At 51.6% G+C, this 18,057-nt stretch overlaps 3 protein-coding genes across 3 annotated transcripts; 1 reads left to right on the forward strand and 2 right to left on the reverse strand.

The window, feature by feature from the left end:
* Positions 1-998: 998 nt before the first annotated feature.
* On the reverse strand, positions 999-6,021 carry LOC118901854 (25-hydroxyvitamin D-1 alpha hydroxylase, mitochondrial). Its single transcript, XM_036865553.1, has 9 exons — positions 5,396-6,021; positions 4,582-4,772; positions 3,877-4,079; positions 3,595-3,795; positions 3,343-3,515; positions 2,963-3,135; positions 2,679-2,757; positions 2,205-2,402; positions 999-1,876 (listed from the first exon to the last, which is right to left on the reverse strand). Exons 1-9 carry the CDS (start codon positions 5,588-5,590, stop codon positions 1,763-1,765), a joined length of 1,527 nt encoding a protein of 508 aa, XP_036721448.1. The 5' UTR covers positions 5,591-6,021; the 3' UTR covers positions 999-1,762.
* A 130-nt stretch (positions 6,022-6,151) lies between these two features.
* On the reverse strand, positions 6,152-10,744 carry METTL1 (methyltransferase like 1). The gene is made up of 6 exons (XM_036865559.1): positions 10,164-10,744; positions 9,018-9,181; positions 7,896-8,080; positions 7,690-7,803; positions 7,431-7,532; positions 6,152-7,278 (listed from the first exon to the last, which is right to left on the reverse strand). Exons 1-6 carry the CDS (start codon positions 10,277-10,279, stop codon positions 7,159-7,161), a joined length of 801 nt encoding a protein of 266 aa, XP_036721454.1. The 5' UTR covers positions 10,280-10,744; the 3' UTR covers positions 6,152-7,158.
* Positions 10,745-10,840: 96 nt separating this feature from the next.
* On the forward strand, positions 10,841-17,987 carry EEF1AKMT3 (EEF1A lysine methyltransferase 3). Its single transcript, XM_036865560.1, has 3 exons — positions 10,841-11,059; positions 11,175-11,286; positions 16,112-17,987. The coding sequence occupies exons 1-3, from the start codon at positions 10,883-10,885 to the stop codon at positions 16,501-16,503; spliced, it is 681 nt and encodes a 226-aa protein (XP_036721455.1). The 5' UTR covers positions 10,841-10,882; the 3' UTR covers positions 16,504-17,987.
* The last annotated feature ends 70 nt before the right edge of the window (positions 17,988-18,057 follow it).

An 18,057-nucleotide genomic window follows, 5' to 3' on the forward strand; every position in this document is an offset into this window, starting at 1 on the left:
GAATGTGCTGAGAGATGTATTTGGATGGAAGCTAATCTATATACATTACAAGGGGAGAACGGAGCCCAGCCACTGGGGGGCCAGAGAATGCTGACTCAGGGAAACGGGCTCCTGCTGCCCACCCCTCTTCTCTTGCCTTGGTGCCCTAGGGCTTCTGGCCACCTCCACACTTGGCTTTCATCCTGTCTGTCTGACTTCACTTCTCTGTCTGTATCCCTGTCTTTCTCTGAAGGAAATTGCCTTGGAGCACCTTCTCCAGGCAGGACAGAGTGTCCATGCTAGGGTGTCCTTTGGTCCTGGCACTCCAGGTTCCAAAAGCACTCTTCTACCAAAGAGTCAGCCGTCTCTGGCCATCTCGGCAAGTCCCTATCCACCCTTTTAACAGCCTAGCCCTTGAAGCTACTTTTCACCACCACCCCCTTAATCTCTTACAGGGAGCCAGACTTGGCTGTTCCCACTACAGATAGAAATGTGTCTGGCAAAACTGACCAAACATAAAGAATAATTTAATAATTAGTCCTCTTTATGTACCTGTGATAGTCCCCCAAATTTTTATAAAATCTTGTCCTCAATGATCTTCTCTATATTTTGGAGATAATTAAATGTAGAATCACAAGTGAATAGTAAGTTCTGTGGTTTGTCTTTAAGATTAAGAAAATAAAAAATTAAAGAAAATTGCTAAATTACTTAGACCACAGTTCTGTAATTTAAATCACTGCCTCTATCTGTGATGGCCGTAATTATTAAAAGTATCTTCATTAATTAAAAAAAAAGAAAAAAGAAAAGAAATGTGTCTGGGTTTGTGATGCAAACCATTCTCCCAGGTGTCTAGACCTCCCACCTAGGTCCTGTTATGGGGTCACTCCCAGGACCTGAGAAGCCAAAGTGGAGGGTTTGTGTGATGGTCTTGCCTCCAGGTCTTAGAGGAAGTGAGAGTGGAAAATAAGTCAGTCAAAAGTCAAGGATGGAACATTGAAAATTTTTTTTAATTTAAAAACTGAATATTTAAAAACTCCAATATATAAAAGGAAGGGTTGGGCAGGGACAGGTCCAAAGATATCTCTGCCTGTGACCTAAGTGGTGGGACAAGCCAAACCTAATAGTGACCAGAGAGCCAAGGAGAGTTTTTTAAAAATCATACACCAGGTGAGGATAGACTCACCTTCCTAGGGGCAAAATGAGGAAGGAGCAGGGTAGACAGAGCCTGGTAAGCTGCTTATCCCTTCTACCACATTGTCCAAATACAATCTGAGAATCGATATGGTGTCACCCAGTCAGGGATAGGCCCTGGCAGGGTGTTTAAAGACAGAATAAGACCTCATCCTTCCTCTCAAAGAGCTCACATGCAAGGAGAGAGGATCAACCAGGTGCAGACCAGATGCACAGTTACTTAGCTCATGCCATGATAAGTGCTTAGCCAGCAGCAAGAGTGAATACTGTGAAGCCCCAAAAGGCCAGTGGTCGAATTCTTCCTCAGGCCATCCAGCATTATTAGTTAAAATCAGAGTTGGCCCTTGAAGGATGCATATGATTTGACCAGAAGGGCTAAGCAGGCAAATGGACCATGGTTTTCTCAGGGCTTGCTGGGTCAGGCCAAGTGCATATTTCACACCTCGATCAGGGCTGCTTCAAGCACTTTGCTATGGTCTTTGTAACCCGTTTGGTCAGATAGGCCACAGGGGAATACACATATCTTGGTCTTATGCCTGATAAACCCCTATGATGAGAGAAACGGTGATGGTGACAGTGTGCTTCCACAGGACTATCTGTCCACAAACTGTAGGTTGATGCTTCTCTCAGGTACCAGGACAGTCCGGGTCATGGGTCTGACTGGGGCAGCACCTGGCTCAGGCTGCACCTCAAAGTGGATCAAGATCTGGAAAGGGAGGAGGAAGGCTATCACTATGGGAGGGGTCTACAACGGTGGGCTTGATTGGTAATGGGCATTATTAGTGTTAGGATGGTCAGTGTTGGAATGGCACCTGTGTCGGGTAGGGGATGTCTTAGTTAATGACGGTAAGAGATTATGGTAGGGAAAAAGATAGTCCAAATACCCTCGCTCACCCTCCAGGCCTATGATGGGATTGACATATTTCAGAGGATTAGGTCTCCCAAGTCTTATATGTTTTCCTATGCCTATCAGGAGAAGAGCTCATGGCTTTAGAGCTCCGGTCTGGGGAAGGTAGAAGATCTAGATCACTCACCTGGGCCAAAGCCATTTGCAGCTCAAGCTCTGCCAGGCGTCTCCCCATGCAGCTGCGCTTGCCAAAGCCAAAGGGGAGAGATGCAAATGGGTGGGGGGCTGGACCATCCCCTAGCCATCGAGCTGGACGAAAAGAATTTGGCTCTGGGAACTGGGCGGGATCCCTTGAAGTGGCATAGTGACACAGAGTGACCAGCGTCTGGTGAGGGAGGCACACAAACTTGTCAATTTGGGCCCAGGAACGCCAGGAGGGAAGTAGAGAACAGGATCTACGGACTGGGACGAAGGCAGGCTCTGGTTGGTTGTGATGTGGAAGTTTTCTGGGGCTACTTTTCTCTACTGCCCCATTATATCCTAGAGAGACATTGAGGCCAAGGAGAGGGTTTGAAGGGCTTATTGGGAGTATCTGAGAACAGGAACAGTCCCAAGGTAGTGAGGGATGGCTTAGCAAAAGGGGCCCATAGGCTCTACTCACATTTTTGGGGATAATATAGTCACCCACACAAACGTCTTTGTCTGGGACACGGGAATTTCCAGGTACCACAGGGTACAGTCTGGATTGCAGGGCACAAAAGGGAGACAACAAGATGAAGCTGGGGGCTGTAGCCTCCCTCTCATGCCCCCCCCAACTTCCAAACCCATTCTTGGCCAGGCGTAAAGTACCATTTTCCTCTGATCTCTCTCCCTGCTCCCGTCCGCTAGCTGCTTCCCCAGCCCTTCCCCAGCATTTTCTCTAGCTCTCCTCTTCTGCCCCCTCACCTTAACACTTCCCTGATCACAGCCTTCAGCAGGGGCACCTGCGACAGAGCAGTGGCTGAGGGGTGGGCACTGGAGCCGGGGCCCAAGGCAGCTGTGATCTCAGAACGGAGTGCCGTCTGGACTTCGGGGTGCCGGGAGAGTTCATACAGAGCCCAGGAGAGCGTGTTGGACACCTGAGGGGACAGGTGAGAGCGTCAGAGGGGTTGAGAGTGGGGACCCAGCATAAGGGGCAGAATATGAGGCAGTCAGGAACCCAGGAGGTGCTAAGCCAAACTGGCCTAGGGGACCATAATGGATCCCCTGCAGCAGGAAAATGGCCCCTGAGATTGAGGAGGTTAAGCTGCGGAAGTGGGACTCCCAGCATGGAGGGAGAACCTCACCGTGTCCACTCCAGCCAGTAGCAGCTCCGTCACATTCCCTAGGATGGACGGGGCAGGCAACTCTTCCCGGAACAGGAAGTAGGTCAGGTGCGCCCCAAATCCCGTGTCCTCCTCAGAATTTCCCTGGCTCCTCATGGCTACCTCGGCCTCTCGCCGCTCCACGTGCTGCTGGGCTGCGGGCACAGGAGACAGGGACGCCTCACTACCGCTGAACACCTCTGTGCTCCCCCGCTCCGACTTCATTTGCCTTACCAAATGCAAACATCTGGTCCCAGTCTCGGCAGAGGCGGCCCCAGGGTCCGGGCACGAGGCGGTGCAGCCAACTGGGCATCGCCATGGTCAACAGTGTGGACACAAACACCGATCTCACCGCGCGGATGAAGGTCTCTGTGTCTGGTGGCACTTCGGCCTCCAGGCAGCCGAGGCGGGAACCCAGCAGCACCGCAGCGATGCCTGGCCGGGAGGGGGCGCTGTCAGGGCACCGGGAGACCCGGACCAGGTGCCTCCTACACTTGCCCCTGTCTAGGGACTCACCTTCTAGTCCAAACTTGTAAAACTCTCCTGCCACGTCTCGAACCAGGGCGGGCGGCCCAGCGCCCAGTCCCCGCTGGCGCCGCAGTCGCCGCACAAGGTCACCGACCACGTCGTGCAGGGTCCCGGCATAGCGGGCGGCCGCTTGAGGCCGGAGGAGGAGCGGGGCCAGGAGGCTCCGGAGCCTCTGCCATTCTTCGCCTTCCCTGCGGGGGTGTGGAGAAGGGGCGCATCAGGGCAGACGGTGGTGTGTAGAGGCGGCCCGACGAGGCTGGTGGCGCTGGAGAAGGAGTGTGTTGGGCTGGGGTGGCCAGGAGAGGGATTGCGTCTGTTCCCTTGGGGGTACAGAAACCTGCCCCTGCCTGCACCCGCTTTCCATCCCCCCTCCTCGTTACTTATTTCCTGCCCCGGAGGGGCCTGGGTTCCTGGGTAAGCTGAGTCACAGAATCTTACTTTACATCTAGATCCTGGTGCCTCAGCCCCTTCCGTGAGTTCCCAGGATTCTGGCTTCAAAAGAAAAAGAGTGGAAAGGGAGGCGAGAGCCGGGCTCTACCTGAGCTTGGGCGAAACAGACTGGGGTGGAAACCTCGATTTGCCAGAAGGTTCGGGGAAACGACCGACCTCCCTCCACATCCCCAGACTGCCTCCAGACCGGCCACAAAAGAGGAACGCAGCTGGGCGTCGGGGCTTTGGGGCCAGAGGACTCACGCCGTGAGCAGTCCGCAAGCCCGCTGGCGGCGGCGACGGTGCTCCGCCCAGGGTGAGAAGCTGCAGCGTTCGGGCCGGGGTCCCTCCTGTCGTAGCAGCTGCTCGACGAGTGTAGGGGTCGCCACGTACACAGTGCGCACCGTCCCGAAGCTGGCCAACCACACCGGCCCAAAGCGCGCGGCGCCCTGCACCTGGGAGAACAGGAGCAGCGGACACTGGAGACCCGGGCCGGCAACTGCCACCTCGGCTCGTGCCAACGCCAAGGGCGTTGTTTGGGGTTTGAAAGAGGGAGCGTCTGCTCCCAAGCAGTGTAAGGCTCTGATGCTGCAAACCCCTCCTCCTCTTTCCCTCACTTCCCATCCCTAGGAAGTTTGAGTGTGATTGACAAAGCGGGGGGGGGGGGGGGGGGGGGGGGGGGGGGACTTGGTGCAAAGCTGACATTCAGGACTTCTCTTTGGTCACCTGGGCGGAGAAACCCCTAAAGGTTCCTCACGTGGACTGTCCATCTCAGGACGAGCCTCCACTGAATGTACAGGAACGCACTAACTTTAAGCCAAACGTGCCTCCCGCGCACTTGTCCTGGATCTACCGAGTCTCCAGAATTCTGCGCGGCGAGAAGGCGCTTTCTGAACGCACTCCTCTGCTGGTGTTGGGACAGACTCCGCCCCTGGCGAACCACCGACCCCAGTCCCAACTTGTCTTTTCCATAATTCATGGGCATCTGTTCTCACTGGCCCTCCCTCCTGCCTTCTGCACTAGGGTGTTGTTAAAGCCAACCTCCCCAGCTTCCAGTCCCGAGAACGGTTCCCTCTACCTGAAGCTCGTGTAGCCGTGACAGTCCCCCCTTGCAGAAAAGTTCAGCAAGGAAGCCGGGCGTGGAGGGGCCTGGGATGTCCGCCAAGCCCCGGGGCGCTGAGTCCGAGCCTCTGGAGCCCAGTGAGGCGCCCAGCTCAGGAGGGCAGCGGACGCGATGGAACACTCTGGAAGCGGGCTTGAGGGTCTGGGTCATGGTCTGGCTGGGGAACCCGCGAAAGCGTGCTTCTCCGGAGCATCTTGCCCCAGCCCCTATTTAACTCTTGGGCGCGATAGTGGCAACGCCCCCTCTTCAAGCTCCTCAGCCAATCCCCTCTCAGGAGTGGTCTGTGCTGGGGATTAGCACCCAGGAACAGTAGGCGGGGCCGGAGCTGCCACAGAGGCTCCCTTGGATCTCATGCTGCAATGACCCTCTTGGGAGGGGAGGCTTCTCCTTCTGGGCTGGTGCCCTAGTCCAGCAGCCTAAAGATCTCTTCCTCGGAAAGGCTATTTGGTGAGGCTTAGGTGACCAACATACAGACTGGGTCCCTGGTATTCCCATCACTTCCTCAGGGAGCTAGGCCCACTGGGGCCCATCCTCAGGAATTCCCCATCCTCCAGCTCCTCCGGGAAGGGAAGCAGGGAAGAGGCACAGCTGTAGCTGTCCTCAGATTCCAGGCTCATCGGGATGCACCTTTTTGGTATGTGAGCACAATTTTCCTGCATTACTACATCTCCCCCTCCCCCTGTACCTGACACTGGGCAGATAGCAGGTGGGTTAATGGGTTAAGATGGTTCCAGGAGCCTTCATCTTTATTCCTTGGGAAGGGGGGTTGGTCTTTTCCGTCAACAAGCCCTGTCCTTCCAGCCATGGTAATTTGGGGCTTGAGGAGCAGAAATGAAGGAACTTTTTGCAAATTATAAAAGTTGAGAGATTTATCTGGGCTCCTGGACAGAGCAAGGGCTAAGCGAGTGCTCTGAATCTCCAGCTGACTCAGTCCCCTTTGTGGGGCTTTCTAGTCAGCAGCCCCTTTCCACTTTTAGCCTCAGAATCCTCCCCAGTTCACCTGTCTGCTCCTCACTCCCGCGCCCCCGGCCCTGGCATGCTCTGTGTCAGCAAGTCAGCTCTGAAGTTCTGGAATCAAAGCAAAGGTCAACATGAAGGAGAGGGTCTCCACCACCACACCCTCCCAGGATCTCCAGAGACAGCAACAATAAACGGAACACAGATTCCACAGGTCAAGTCTTAGGCAGGGAGAGGACAGGAGCGATACACACTCTAGCCTTTCCTGAGAAACAGCAGCATGGGATGTGCACACATACACATGTTACCCCCTGAACTGCAAAGTAAACACGAGTGGGCAGGTGATTTGAGCTTAGCAGGCAGTTTAGATGGACAGTGGAGAACTGCGTTCTTCACTCCAGCTGAGAAGGAGAAATCCCAGGAGAAGGGACTGCTAAGGGAGAGCAAGACTCCACTCCCTTCCAAAGATCCCTTCTGGTCCAAGGCCTTTTGACCTTCCCAGTCAGCTGCTTTTGCTTTCTGCTGCCACTGGAAGGGTAAGAAGGTGAGAGGAGTCAGGGATGGTCATGAACTCCAGGGTTCTGCCCTGGGCAGTTCCTCAACTTCTTTGAGAGACTCTTGCTGCTCAGCCCTAGCAGGCTCAGCTGGGAAGGTCCAAGGGCCCAGTCTTCTTTCCAGTCCCTGGAAGATGGGGTCCAACTAAGGCAAAGTCAGCAAAGGCAAAGTCAGTGATCAGGAAGGGTAGGATTGGGGGTCACTGCCTAGAGGGTGGGATCCTGTATTCTTCGGAAGATGGCTGGGAAATTCTTTCCTCCATTGCGTAGAACTTTCTTTCCCTCCTCGGTCGAGGTGCCCAGATGTCCCACAATGGGATCTTCACTCTGGGAGAAGGAAGGGTTCAATAAGTCCTTGCCCTGGTCCCAAGACACCCATCCCATCCTCCTGGCATTAAGCTAGATTCAAAGAATAGAGAACCACTCTGGAAAGGACCTTTCCAGAAATCTTTGCAATTTCCCTTAGGCCCCCTACTTACCAGCTCCTCCAGAGGCACACGCTCAAACAGGGGGTGCCCTTCAAAATGGGTGCACATCCAGTCATGTAGCTCCAGCACATCAGTTATGGTATATACCAGCCCCTGCGCAGGCAAAGTCACCTTAGATAGGGGGCTGCATGCAACTGAGCAGCAGGATCACGGGGGTGGTGGTGAGTCCTAAATGCACCCCCACTGAATTCTTAGTGGAAGGTCCCTTATTAGGCCCCTGACCCCATCCTCCTTCCCACTCTTGACTCACCCCAACTCTCAGCACGTAGGCATATTCTGCCAGTAGTGTGGGACTGATGATTCGCCACTTGTGCTTTGTCCGCTTGAAATGTGGGTCAGGGAAGAGGAAGAACATCTTTGTCAGCTGTGAGACAGACGTGTACCAACAGGGTTGTGAGAGCCTGGCCTCCATGCCCCACCTGCTTACCAGTCTAACCCATGGGTGCCCCTCCCCACCTGGCCCTTGCGGAAGAAGTTAGGAAGGTGTTTCATGGCATTGCTACGGAGACAGGCGATGTTCTGGAAACCACCTCCAGGAGCCGCTCGTAGGGCCCGAATCCGGTCTTGCACATAATCTGAGACTTTCACCCGGATCTCCAGACCCAGAATCAGCGTGTCTGGGAACAGCGGTGACAGTTCCACTGGACACAGAAATAGGAATGGAATCATCAACCTCATACTTGCAGGATATACAAAGGAGTCAACACAGGAAAGGAAGCCTCAATCTGCAATTACCAAAATCAGTAATGACAAGTGTGGCAAGAGAGCTACCTGTATGGATGGCTCTGTGCTGGAGGAGTGGGCTGGGGGAGACCCAAAAAAAGTCACCAGGACTGGAAGTGAGAGGGCCTGGGAATACATGTATCTTTGCATGTGCTTTAAAATCTTCACAATGTTTTCACACATTGTCTCATTTAATCCTGATTACATTCTGTGGTAAATTGCAAAGATGAGAAAACTGAGGGTCGGAAACGCCCGAAGTCACAGAGCTAAGAAGAGGTAGAATCAGAACTTGAACCATGGTTTTCCGCCACCAAGTACCATGCGCTTCCTCTCTGTCATGCTGTTATTTCTATGGAAGATCTAAAAACAGAGAAGTTGGTCCAGCATGTATGGCTGGGACAATACAGACAACACAAGAGAAATTCGAAAATATGAGCATGGAGAAGGAATGAGTTCTGGTGAGGAAGGGGGGAGGGGGAGGGGTGGTGGTGGAATCCCTGAGAAAGACAGTTCAGGATCACTGGCCACAGCGACTAATCTCTGACGCTTGTGCTGACCAGCTCACTGACCCGGCACCTGGCAGGTGAAATGGCTCACGTAGGGACTGGGGCCAGGGGCAGGGCCAGACAAGACAATCCAATTTCTAAGAGGCTTTGAGGCAGCCCCCTCCCTTCTCCAGGGCAAAGGCCACAGACCCAGAGTGGAGGGAAAGTGGAGGTTCTCCACACTGATGTCACAGCACCAATGTCTGGTCCGAAGGGGAAAGGCCAACTATGCCCCCGCCCCCAAACCTGCTGAGTTGGCAGAACCTAGGCGTTGCCTCTCCTTGCCCCAGAGAAAGGGCCAGGGTGTTACCTAACAGGCCGCCATAGCCACAGCCTATGTCTGCAAACTCCACTTGGGCTTCAGCTCTCTTTTCTTTCTTATCCTTTGGGTCATCGTGGCTCTGATTTTGAGTCAGTGGAGCAAAGAACTCTGGGTATAGCTCAGACCAATCCATGTCCTCTGGCTTCACAGGGCTATTGGAGAGAAGACGTGAGAAACATGAGAAGGTTGGTCATACCATTGCAGAAGCAGTACTGTGTGTGTGGGTGGATGGGTGAGGGTGGGAGATGGATGAGAGGAGGGTTTCTCAAAAATTCTGTAAGAGCGGGCCCTTTGGCCTCTAGGAAGCACAGTGGAAACCACCCTTAACCCCCCAGTGTGAATCATAGGCCTATCATGAGGCCCATGATTGCTGATCTGCCTGTCTCCATTTCCAGGGTTGATGTGACTCTGGCTGGGCAGCTCTCCTTTCTGGGGCTCAAGTTTCCCTTGTCCCAGAGATTGGCTGCCTAAGGCATAGGGACTTTGCTTTGTTGAAGTTCTTTGCGGGAAGAGGATGGAGTAAGGTGTGGGCAGGATTGTGTATAAGTTTGTCTTCTTTTAAAATTAATTTTTATTGGAGTATAGTTGATTTACAATGTTGTGTTAGTTTCTGCTGTACAGCAAAGTGAATCAGTTATACATATACATATATCCACTGTTTTTTAGATTCTTTCCCCATATAGGTCATTACAGAGTATTGAGTAGAGTTCCCTGTGCTATACAGTAGGTTTTTATTAGTTACCTACTTTATATATATAGTAGTGTATATGTCAATCCTAATCTCCCAATTAATCCCTCCCCCCAAATGTCTTTTTTTAAATCCCACAGATGAAACTGAAAGATGGAAACGACATTCGGCCTCCATTACTCTAGTCTCAGTAACAATTTCTTTCTCTTCCCAGACTTGCAACCCTACCCAGCCTTCGGCCAGAACGCCACGCCCCCTCCCAACCCGCCAACTCCGCCCTCTGCCCAATCTCCCCGACCCACCCTCCGCAAACTGACGTCACCCAGCTGATCCTCCCGAGCCTACTCTAAACCCTCCAACCGTCCCAGCACAATCGCTTTTCCGGGCTACTCTGAGAATTCTGCCCTCCTCTCCCTCCCCCGCTCGCCCCTGCCCTGCTCACTCACTAGCGCAGCGTATGGTCCGCCATGGGGTTGGAGTGAGCCCGCTGCCGATAGTAGCGCTTCTGAGGCTGAGGGGCCTCGGCTCCTGCTGCGGCGTCCCCAGTCTCCGTTCCCGCCATGATCCCCAGCCCGGGTTTAACCACCGAACCCACGTGGAGACCGAGGCTCAGGGCGCACGAGAATGACGCACGAAGGCACGTAGTGAGCAGAGCCCACCCCTTAAAGCCCCAGGAGTGAATTCTGCCGGGCTGGGCAGGGAGGACCGCAGAGGGGCCGCGCGGGAGGGCGCCTCCGCGCCGCTGGTCTTTAACTGGGCTGGCAAGGCCAGACCCGCACCCAGCCTCTTTCCTTAGCCTGCTTCTGTTTGGTCTGTGTTACCACCCCGGTTGCAGGCCCCCGTGCACCCCGCAGGTGAGAGGGGTCCAGGGACCCCGCTTCCTACGGTGAATTAATCCTCCTTCCTCTCCCCTTCTCCCGCTCTCCGAGCAGTCGACCGGGTCTGACCCCCGTGGTCCGGCGTGAGTCCCATCGTGTGTGCGCTGGGGACCGGAGCTAGGGAGGCAGCTCCTCATTCCACCTCCAGGAAGTCAAACTGGAGGAAGGAGGGCAAACTCGGGGAGGCGGGGCTCGGTGCCACTGGGCAGCCGAGACGGCCCGCGGTCCTCAACCCCCACGATCCGGGATCCGAGCACTGGCCGGCGTCCGGGCACTCTCGCGGCCAGATGGCGGACCCCCGCCCAGATCCTGAATCAGAGCCTGAATCCGTGTTCCCACGGGAGGTCGGACTCTTCGCCGACTCTTACTCGGAGAAGAGCCGGTTCTACTTCTGTGGGCACGTGCTGAGCATCACGGAGAACTTCGGGTCCCGCCTCGGGGTGGCAGCGCACGTGTGGGACGCGGTGAGGAGTGAGCGGCTCTGGGCTAGGGTCCGCGGAAGGTCAGACCCCGGACTCTCGCTTTCCCATATGGAGCATCCCCGCTACAGTCTTATCTTTTCTCTCTTTTCTCCCATAGGCTCTAAGCCTGTGCAACTATTTCGAGAGTCAGAATGTGGATTTCCGAGGCAAGAAAGTGATCGAACTGGGCGCTGGGACGGGCATCGTGGGTATCTTGGCAGCGCTGCAGGGTGCGTGAGCTTTGCGGTGGGAGGGAGTTGGGGGGAGGACGGGGATATGGAGAAGTTGTCACTTCCTGGGTTCTTGGGAGAGGGGAGTGGTTTGGAACCAGCCTAGTCCCTTCTTTCTAACAAACTTTTTTGTGTGTGTGTGCCCCTACTTGCTCCTGTGTGCCAGACAGCGTTGATTGGCTGTCAGAGCACCCAAGGTGGTTGATTTGGGGGCAAGGAATAAAAATCGGGCAGGCCTTAGTAGAAGGAGTTTTTCCTACCTTTTTGCTCTTTGTGATTTCATGGAGATTTACAAGGAAAAATCTCCTTTGCTTTATATATGGTCTTCTGTCAAAATGCATAAAAGGGTGTATCCTGTAGGGGGAGCAATCTGCAGGTATTAAACCTCATGAGTAATTTATGACTTCATTGTGAATATATTTTTGATTCTTTAGGTTTTCATTGCTTGGGAGGAACAAGCTTATGAGTTTCTGAGGGTCAGGGTGTGCTTTGTGGGAAGTGGGGTAGGAATTAGGCACTGCAGACTTGGGAAAGGAAAAGGTAAGGAAAATATTCCTCCATTTTTGTCAAGAACCAAAAACTACAAAGGAAACGGTTTCTTAGTTTATAATCTAATGGGCAGGCAAAACTTCACACCAAAAACATTCCTTTAAAAACATTTATGATGTTATCTCCCTAGGAATGCAAATTAACATGTCCTTGTTCATAGGGACATAACAGAAAACACATTCAGGGAAGTCTTCCCAGAGGCAGGCATTCTTCTTTTCATCCAACCAACAGGTATTTGGAGTCCTCTATGTGCCAAGAATCGTGCTAGGTATTGGGATACAACAATGAGTAAGACAAATTTCCTCTCCCCAAGGAGTTTATGGTCTAGCGGTGAAGATGGGGGAAGATGTTACTAGATGAGAACTATGGCAAGGTATGTGCAGAGCAGTGGACATGCTCTGGCCACGTCTCCCTTGACTCTCTGGGAACCCATCAGGGAGAAGCTCTGTCAGATGAGGAGTATGAACATAGCAGGCTCAGAAAGAACCGAGGGAGTGTCAACAGCAGCTTTCCATGAAGGAATGGGTGGATGAGAAGTGGGCAGCTATGCTAAAATGGGAGAAAAATGGGTGTAATATGAATGGAAACATCTTTCACTTGCTCCCAGACTGGCTTCTCCTTCTTTTGCTCCCTATTCTGCTTCCGAGTCGGAAATCTGGGTGTCATTCTCATCTGTTGCCCTCTCCCCTCTCATCCTGGCAATCAGTGAGTCCTTTGGGTCATATGAACTTAATACTTCCCCAGTTGTCTATTCCTCTCCCCTCCATCTCTAGCTCAGGCCACTGCCATCTTTTCCCTGGATTCTCACAAGTGTCTTCGAGCTTCCCTATGGGGAAGTTTGGCTTGCCCAAACTAGATCTTGTGCTCTTCCGCCACCAAACCTGTTTCTCCCTCAGCCTTTCCCATCTCAGTGAATCAAATTACCATCCACCCAGTGGGAAATCTAGACCCACAATTGACACGTCCCTTTTTCTCACCCCCAACTCCATTATCCAAGTCCGACGGATTTATCTCCTAAAACTCTCTTGAATCTCCTGTTTCTCCATCCACACTGATGGCTCCCCAGTCCTTGTCACCATCACTTGCCTAGAAGGCTACAATTAGTCAAAATGGTCTTCCTGCTTCTACCCCTTGCCCACACCTAGACCTCTGCCCATTCCACCTGGCTGGCAGAGTGATCTTTCAGCATCTCTTCCCCATCTTTCAGTGGCTTCTTGTTGCTTTCAGAATAGAACTAACGCCTTTGGCATGGCCTCCAAGGCCCTGCGTCTCCCTCTAGCCTCTTTCTGTGCCTCTCCCGCTCCCTCTTGTATTCCTTGTGCTACCTAGTGCCCTCCTATCAGTTCCTCAAGCCTATCTCGATGTCCCCTTCCTTGGAGCCTTCCCACTGGCTGTACTCTATGTCTGGAACCCTTGTACCACCTGGTTAATGCATATGCCTTCTTCAGCGCTCAGCTCAAACGTCACTACCAAGGGAAAACCTCCTGGACACTCCCACCCCTAGGCCCTCCTAGTATAATACACACAACTGTGCTGACTGGTTTTATTTTATTTATTTATTTTGGCTGCTCCTCGCAGCATGCAAGATCTTAGTTCCCCAATCCGTGCCCCCTGCGGTGGAAGCACAGAGTCCTAACCACTGGACCGCCAGGGAAGTCCCTGGTTTCATTTTAAATTTGTTGTCACTATCCTCAGATGCATCCTTAAGCGCTGCCCAGCTAGCCTCTTACCCTTCCCTCACCCACTTATTCTTCTGCTCTCCTAAACATCTTGTTTCTTATCTTTTTGCCCTTCAAACTTCCAAATGTCTCCTCAGCTGATGACTTTGTTTCCTAGCTCTTCTGATCGCTTCTGTTTTCTCATAGAAAATATCCACATGTTCTTATCACAGCATCTCTTCCCCCAGCTGTGTCTGTGTCTGTCTGCACTGCCTTCTCTCCTGTTACCATGGCAGACGTGCTGTGCTCCTAGTTAAGGTCAAGTGTGTGTCATGAGACCCCAAACCTTCTCATCTACCTAAAGACACTGTTCCTGCAAACACCCTGCTCCCCCACCTCTCCTGCATTATCCGTTTTCCCTTCTCTCTGGATCATTCCATATGTGTGTTTGTGTGTATTATGCACATAAATATGCTGTAATTTCTCCTATCAGAAAAAAACTCTTGGTTCTACACATCCCTCCAGTTACCACTCCATTTCTCTGCTCTGCTTTATGACAAAACTCAAAAAAGTTAATGCTCATTGTCGTTCCTCTCTTCCTATTGTTTCCTCAATTCCATTCTAGATTCTACCCCCCTCCCCAGCCCATCCTGCCCCCTCCACTCCAGTTGCTCCAGAAAGGTTGTGAGCTTCACTTCTGACTCCTTGTTATTAAGTACAAGAGTCAGTTATGAGCCCACCTTACTGGACTTGGCAGTGTTTGTCTCTCCCTCCTCCTTGGAAGACACTTCCTTTGGCTTCCAGGGCACCACACTTCTGGGTTCTACCCACCTCACTGGCATTTGTTCCATTCTCCTTTGTTGGTTCCTGTTCTTCTTCACAACTGAAAGTCTGAGCACGCCAGGGTTCAGGAGCAGTCCTTTGACCCCTCCCCTTTTCTGTCTACACTCACTCCCAAGCAGTTCCATCACCTCGTGGCTTTAAATGCCCTTTCCATGCTGATGACTCTATGACCCTCCCATTTATATCTCCAGATTTGTTTGTATAATCAGCTACCTACTCGATATCTTCCTGTGGTTGTCTGATGTACATCTCAAGCTCAATGTGCCCAGAAATGCACTCATGATCTTCCTGTCCATACCTGCTCCTTCTGCAGCCTTCCTCACCTAAATAAATGACAACTTAGTCTTCTAGTTGGTCAGGCCAAATATCTTGGAGCCATCCTCAACCCCCCGCTCCCAATATTTCGTATCTAATCTGTCAGCAAACCCTATTGAGTCTACCTTCAAAATATATTCAGGATCTGACCACTTTCCTAGACATTGCTGCCCTGCCTAGAATCTGGCCCCTACTATTATTTCTCTCACTTACTCTGCTCCAGCTACTGGCCTTCCTGCTGGTCCTTAGACTTGCCAGGCACACTCCTGCCTCACGGTCTTTACACTTGCTAGTCCCTCATTTGGTACATCTTAACCTGAGAGACCCACAGAGTTTGCTCCATCACTTCCTTCAGGTCTTTACTCAAACATAATCTGCTCCATGAGGCTTTCCCTAACTACCCAATTTAAAATGACATTCCTGCCCTGTCCCTCAAGCATTTCTTATCCTCCTTCCCTGCTTAATGCTTCAGCATAGCATTTATTACCACCTGACTTACAGTGTGTTTTGTTTGTTTCATTTTGTTTGTTGCTGTAGGTCTCTTGCCACTAGACTATAAGCCCCAGGAGCAGAGGGATTTTGTCTGATTGGTTCACTGCTGTATTCTCAGCACCTGGCATATAGGCACATAATGAATATTAATGAATGAATTCTGAGTATTTTCTCTTTCTGTAATAATCACCATGATCGTGATTAAATAGTTTTGCATTACCTCATTTGTCTCTACCTCTATAACAAAACTCAAGGAAGGCCAAGGTTTTGTTTTACTCACTCCTGTACCCCCAGAACTTAGTAGATGCTCGATAACTATTTTTACTCATGCAAACGAAGCTTTCTGAAGTCCTAATCTAATCGTCTTCACCCTCTGCTTCTGCCCTTAAAACCTGTTGCTCTCAGGATCAAGCCTGAATCTCCTTAGCATGTCATAATCATTTTCCTCTGTACTCTCATGTCTTGACACTTTTCTCTTCCCTTCCACGTCCTCTGAGATCCAGCCTTCCTTGAATACACTGTGCTCTCTCGCAACCAGGCCTTTGTTCTCTCTGATCTCTGCTTGGGAAGCTCCACTTGACTAACTCCTCCTTGTCCTTTAAGGCTTGCTGAGGTCATGTCTTCTGGGAAGCTTTCCAGATCCATCAGGGCCGGTTTGTGTCAGTAGGGGTGGGTGCGCAGCCCACCTCCAGCTTAGTCCTGCCCAGGCTTCTGCTGACATCTAATTGTCGTGTGTTGGGCAGAGAGGTTGAAGATTAGCTTAGAGAGCATGTTAATGTTGTAGAACGTAGAGTAATGAGATGGCTGTGGATGAGGTTGAGGTTAGGACAACTAAAACTCGAAGTGTGGACTTTGGGCTGTCCAAACATTATCCTCTAAGCCCTGAGGTCTCTGGACCTTCTGGGCAGGAGCCGAAACCCCTTGGTTGGTCCCTCTGACTTGCATTTCTCCTCCTTCCTCTCTCTCAGGGGGTGATGTTACCATCACTGACCTGCCCCTGGTCCTAGAACAGATCCAGGGCAACGTCCAGGCCAATGTGCCGGCTGGAGGCCGGGCCCAGGTCCGCGCCTTGTCCTGGGGGATTGACCAGCATGTCTTCCCTGGAGACTATGACCTGGTGCTGGGGGCTGATATCGTGTATCTGGAGCCCACCTTCCCACTGCTGCTGGGGACCCTCCAACACCTGTGCGGGCCCCATGGCACCATCTATCTGGCTTCCAAGATGAGAGAGGAGCACGGGACAGAGAGCTTCTTTCAGCACCTCCTGCCCCAGCATTTCCAACTGGAGCTGGCCCAGCGGGATGAGAATGAGAATGTTAACATCTATAGGGCCAGGCACAGGGGACCAAGACCTGCTTGATGTCACCCATCTGCTCCTCTGAACACCTTGTTCTAATGAAGGAACTGCCATATGTCCAGAGCTATAAACATAAGGACCAAAAACGATGGATTTCCCTTGCCGCTGTCTTTCCTCCTTCGCTTTTTGTCTCCTGAGATACTCTTGGGCAGGTGCAGGGAGGTGCTACGTGCTAGGCATACTAGAGCCCTAGCTGTACTGGGCTAGAGTGCAAAGGAAATTCCCAGTTCCTGTTCTCAGCAGAAGAAGATGGGAGGGTATCCAGGATTTTAGGGGAAGGGGAGGTAAGTGGGATGTGTGAACAGTGGCTGCAGAGAGACAGTCATGATCCTGTCTAGTCCTGCTGTTGTCTTTTTATACAGAATGGATGATTTTTTTTCCAGATTCTACTGGAATTTTTTAAAAAGGAAAATAAATAAGCATTGAAGATCTCTTCTGCATCCAGAGAACTCGGGCTTTTACTGGGGGGCTGGGAAGCAAGAAACCTCTGACCACCCACTTCTTGCTTCTAGAGATAGTCTGGTGGAACCATGGCTCTAACTGGGTCAAGTCCTCCCAGCCCTGAAGTTGGGGATAGGCAGCAGAGCTGTCCTTTGGACCTTAGCTCCTTCACTCTTTTTGGAGTTGCAGCCCTGATCACTAAGTACCAGGTTCTCTTTGATTTTTCTTTAGGTTTCCAGTCCCTGTCAGTCCTTCCTTCCTAATGTGTTTTGCCTTCACCTCTTTTCTCCTCCCACTGTGGGGCCTCTGATGGGGGCTCTCCTGCCTTACTCCTTGGGCCACACATCACCTCCTGGGGCCTCCTGGCCTCCATTCACTCCCCTTCAAACCATTTTGTAAACTCTGGTGATCTTCCAAAATCAGCTCTGATTAGCTTCTGCTGCTGCCCAACAGAAGCAAGAATAAGCTCTTCTGCTTGGTACTCAGTGTGTCCCGTGTGATCCCAAATTATCCTTCTACTTCATTTCCTACTGGCTTCCTACATGTATTGCAACCTCTGGCCAAATTACAAAAGGTCTACTCTTTGTTCCCTAAATCCACACCAAGATTCCCTGCCTTCTTCCTTCATTCTTTTTGGTGATTCCCTGCCTGGAAGGGCTATTTCTACCTCTCAAAATCTTCATTACCCTTAGCTTCTCTCCTGAAAAAAGCTTTTCGTGAGCCTCCTGTTTGAATATGATTTCTTTCTCCCTTGAGACGCTTTAACTAACTGTTCGTCTTGTGAGGCTTACCTTGTCTTGTGTGATCATTTGTCTGCTCCCTGTTTTCTCACCATTAGATTACCTTGGAGGGCAGGGCTATGGTTCCTGGCACACAGTTGGTGTTCATCAAATATTTTTGTTCATTCAACAAATATTTACTCCTCCTCCCTGTGTGACCTTGGCCAAACTTCTGAACCCACCCAACTACCTCACAAGTTTGTCATGAGTCATAAATGGATAATGAATATGAAAGTACATTGGAAATAAACATGAAGTGTTACCACGTGTCTTGTATTGTTATTTTGTGACAATTCTGTCTCATGCTTTCCGTTATTTTACCTGCGGGGGGTAATTC

Source organism: Balaenoptera musculus, chromosome 10, assembly GCF_009873245.2.
Source record: "Balaenoptera musculus isolate JJ_BM4_2016_0621 chromosome 10, mBalMus1.pri.v3, whole genome shotgun sequence".
Classification (NCBI taxonomy): Eukaryota; Metazoa; Chordata; class Mammalia; order Artiodactyla; family Balaenopteridae; genus Balaenoptera; species Balaenoptera musculus.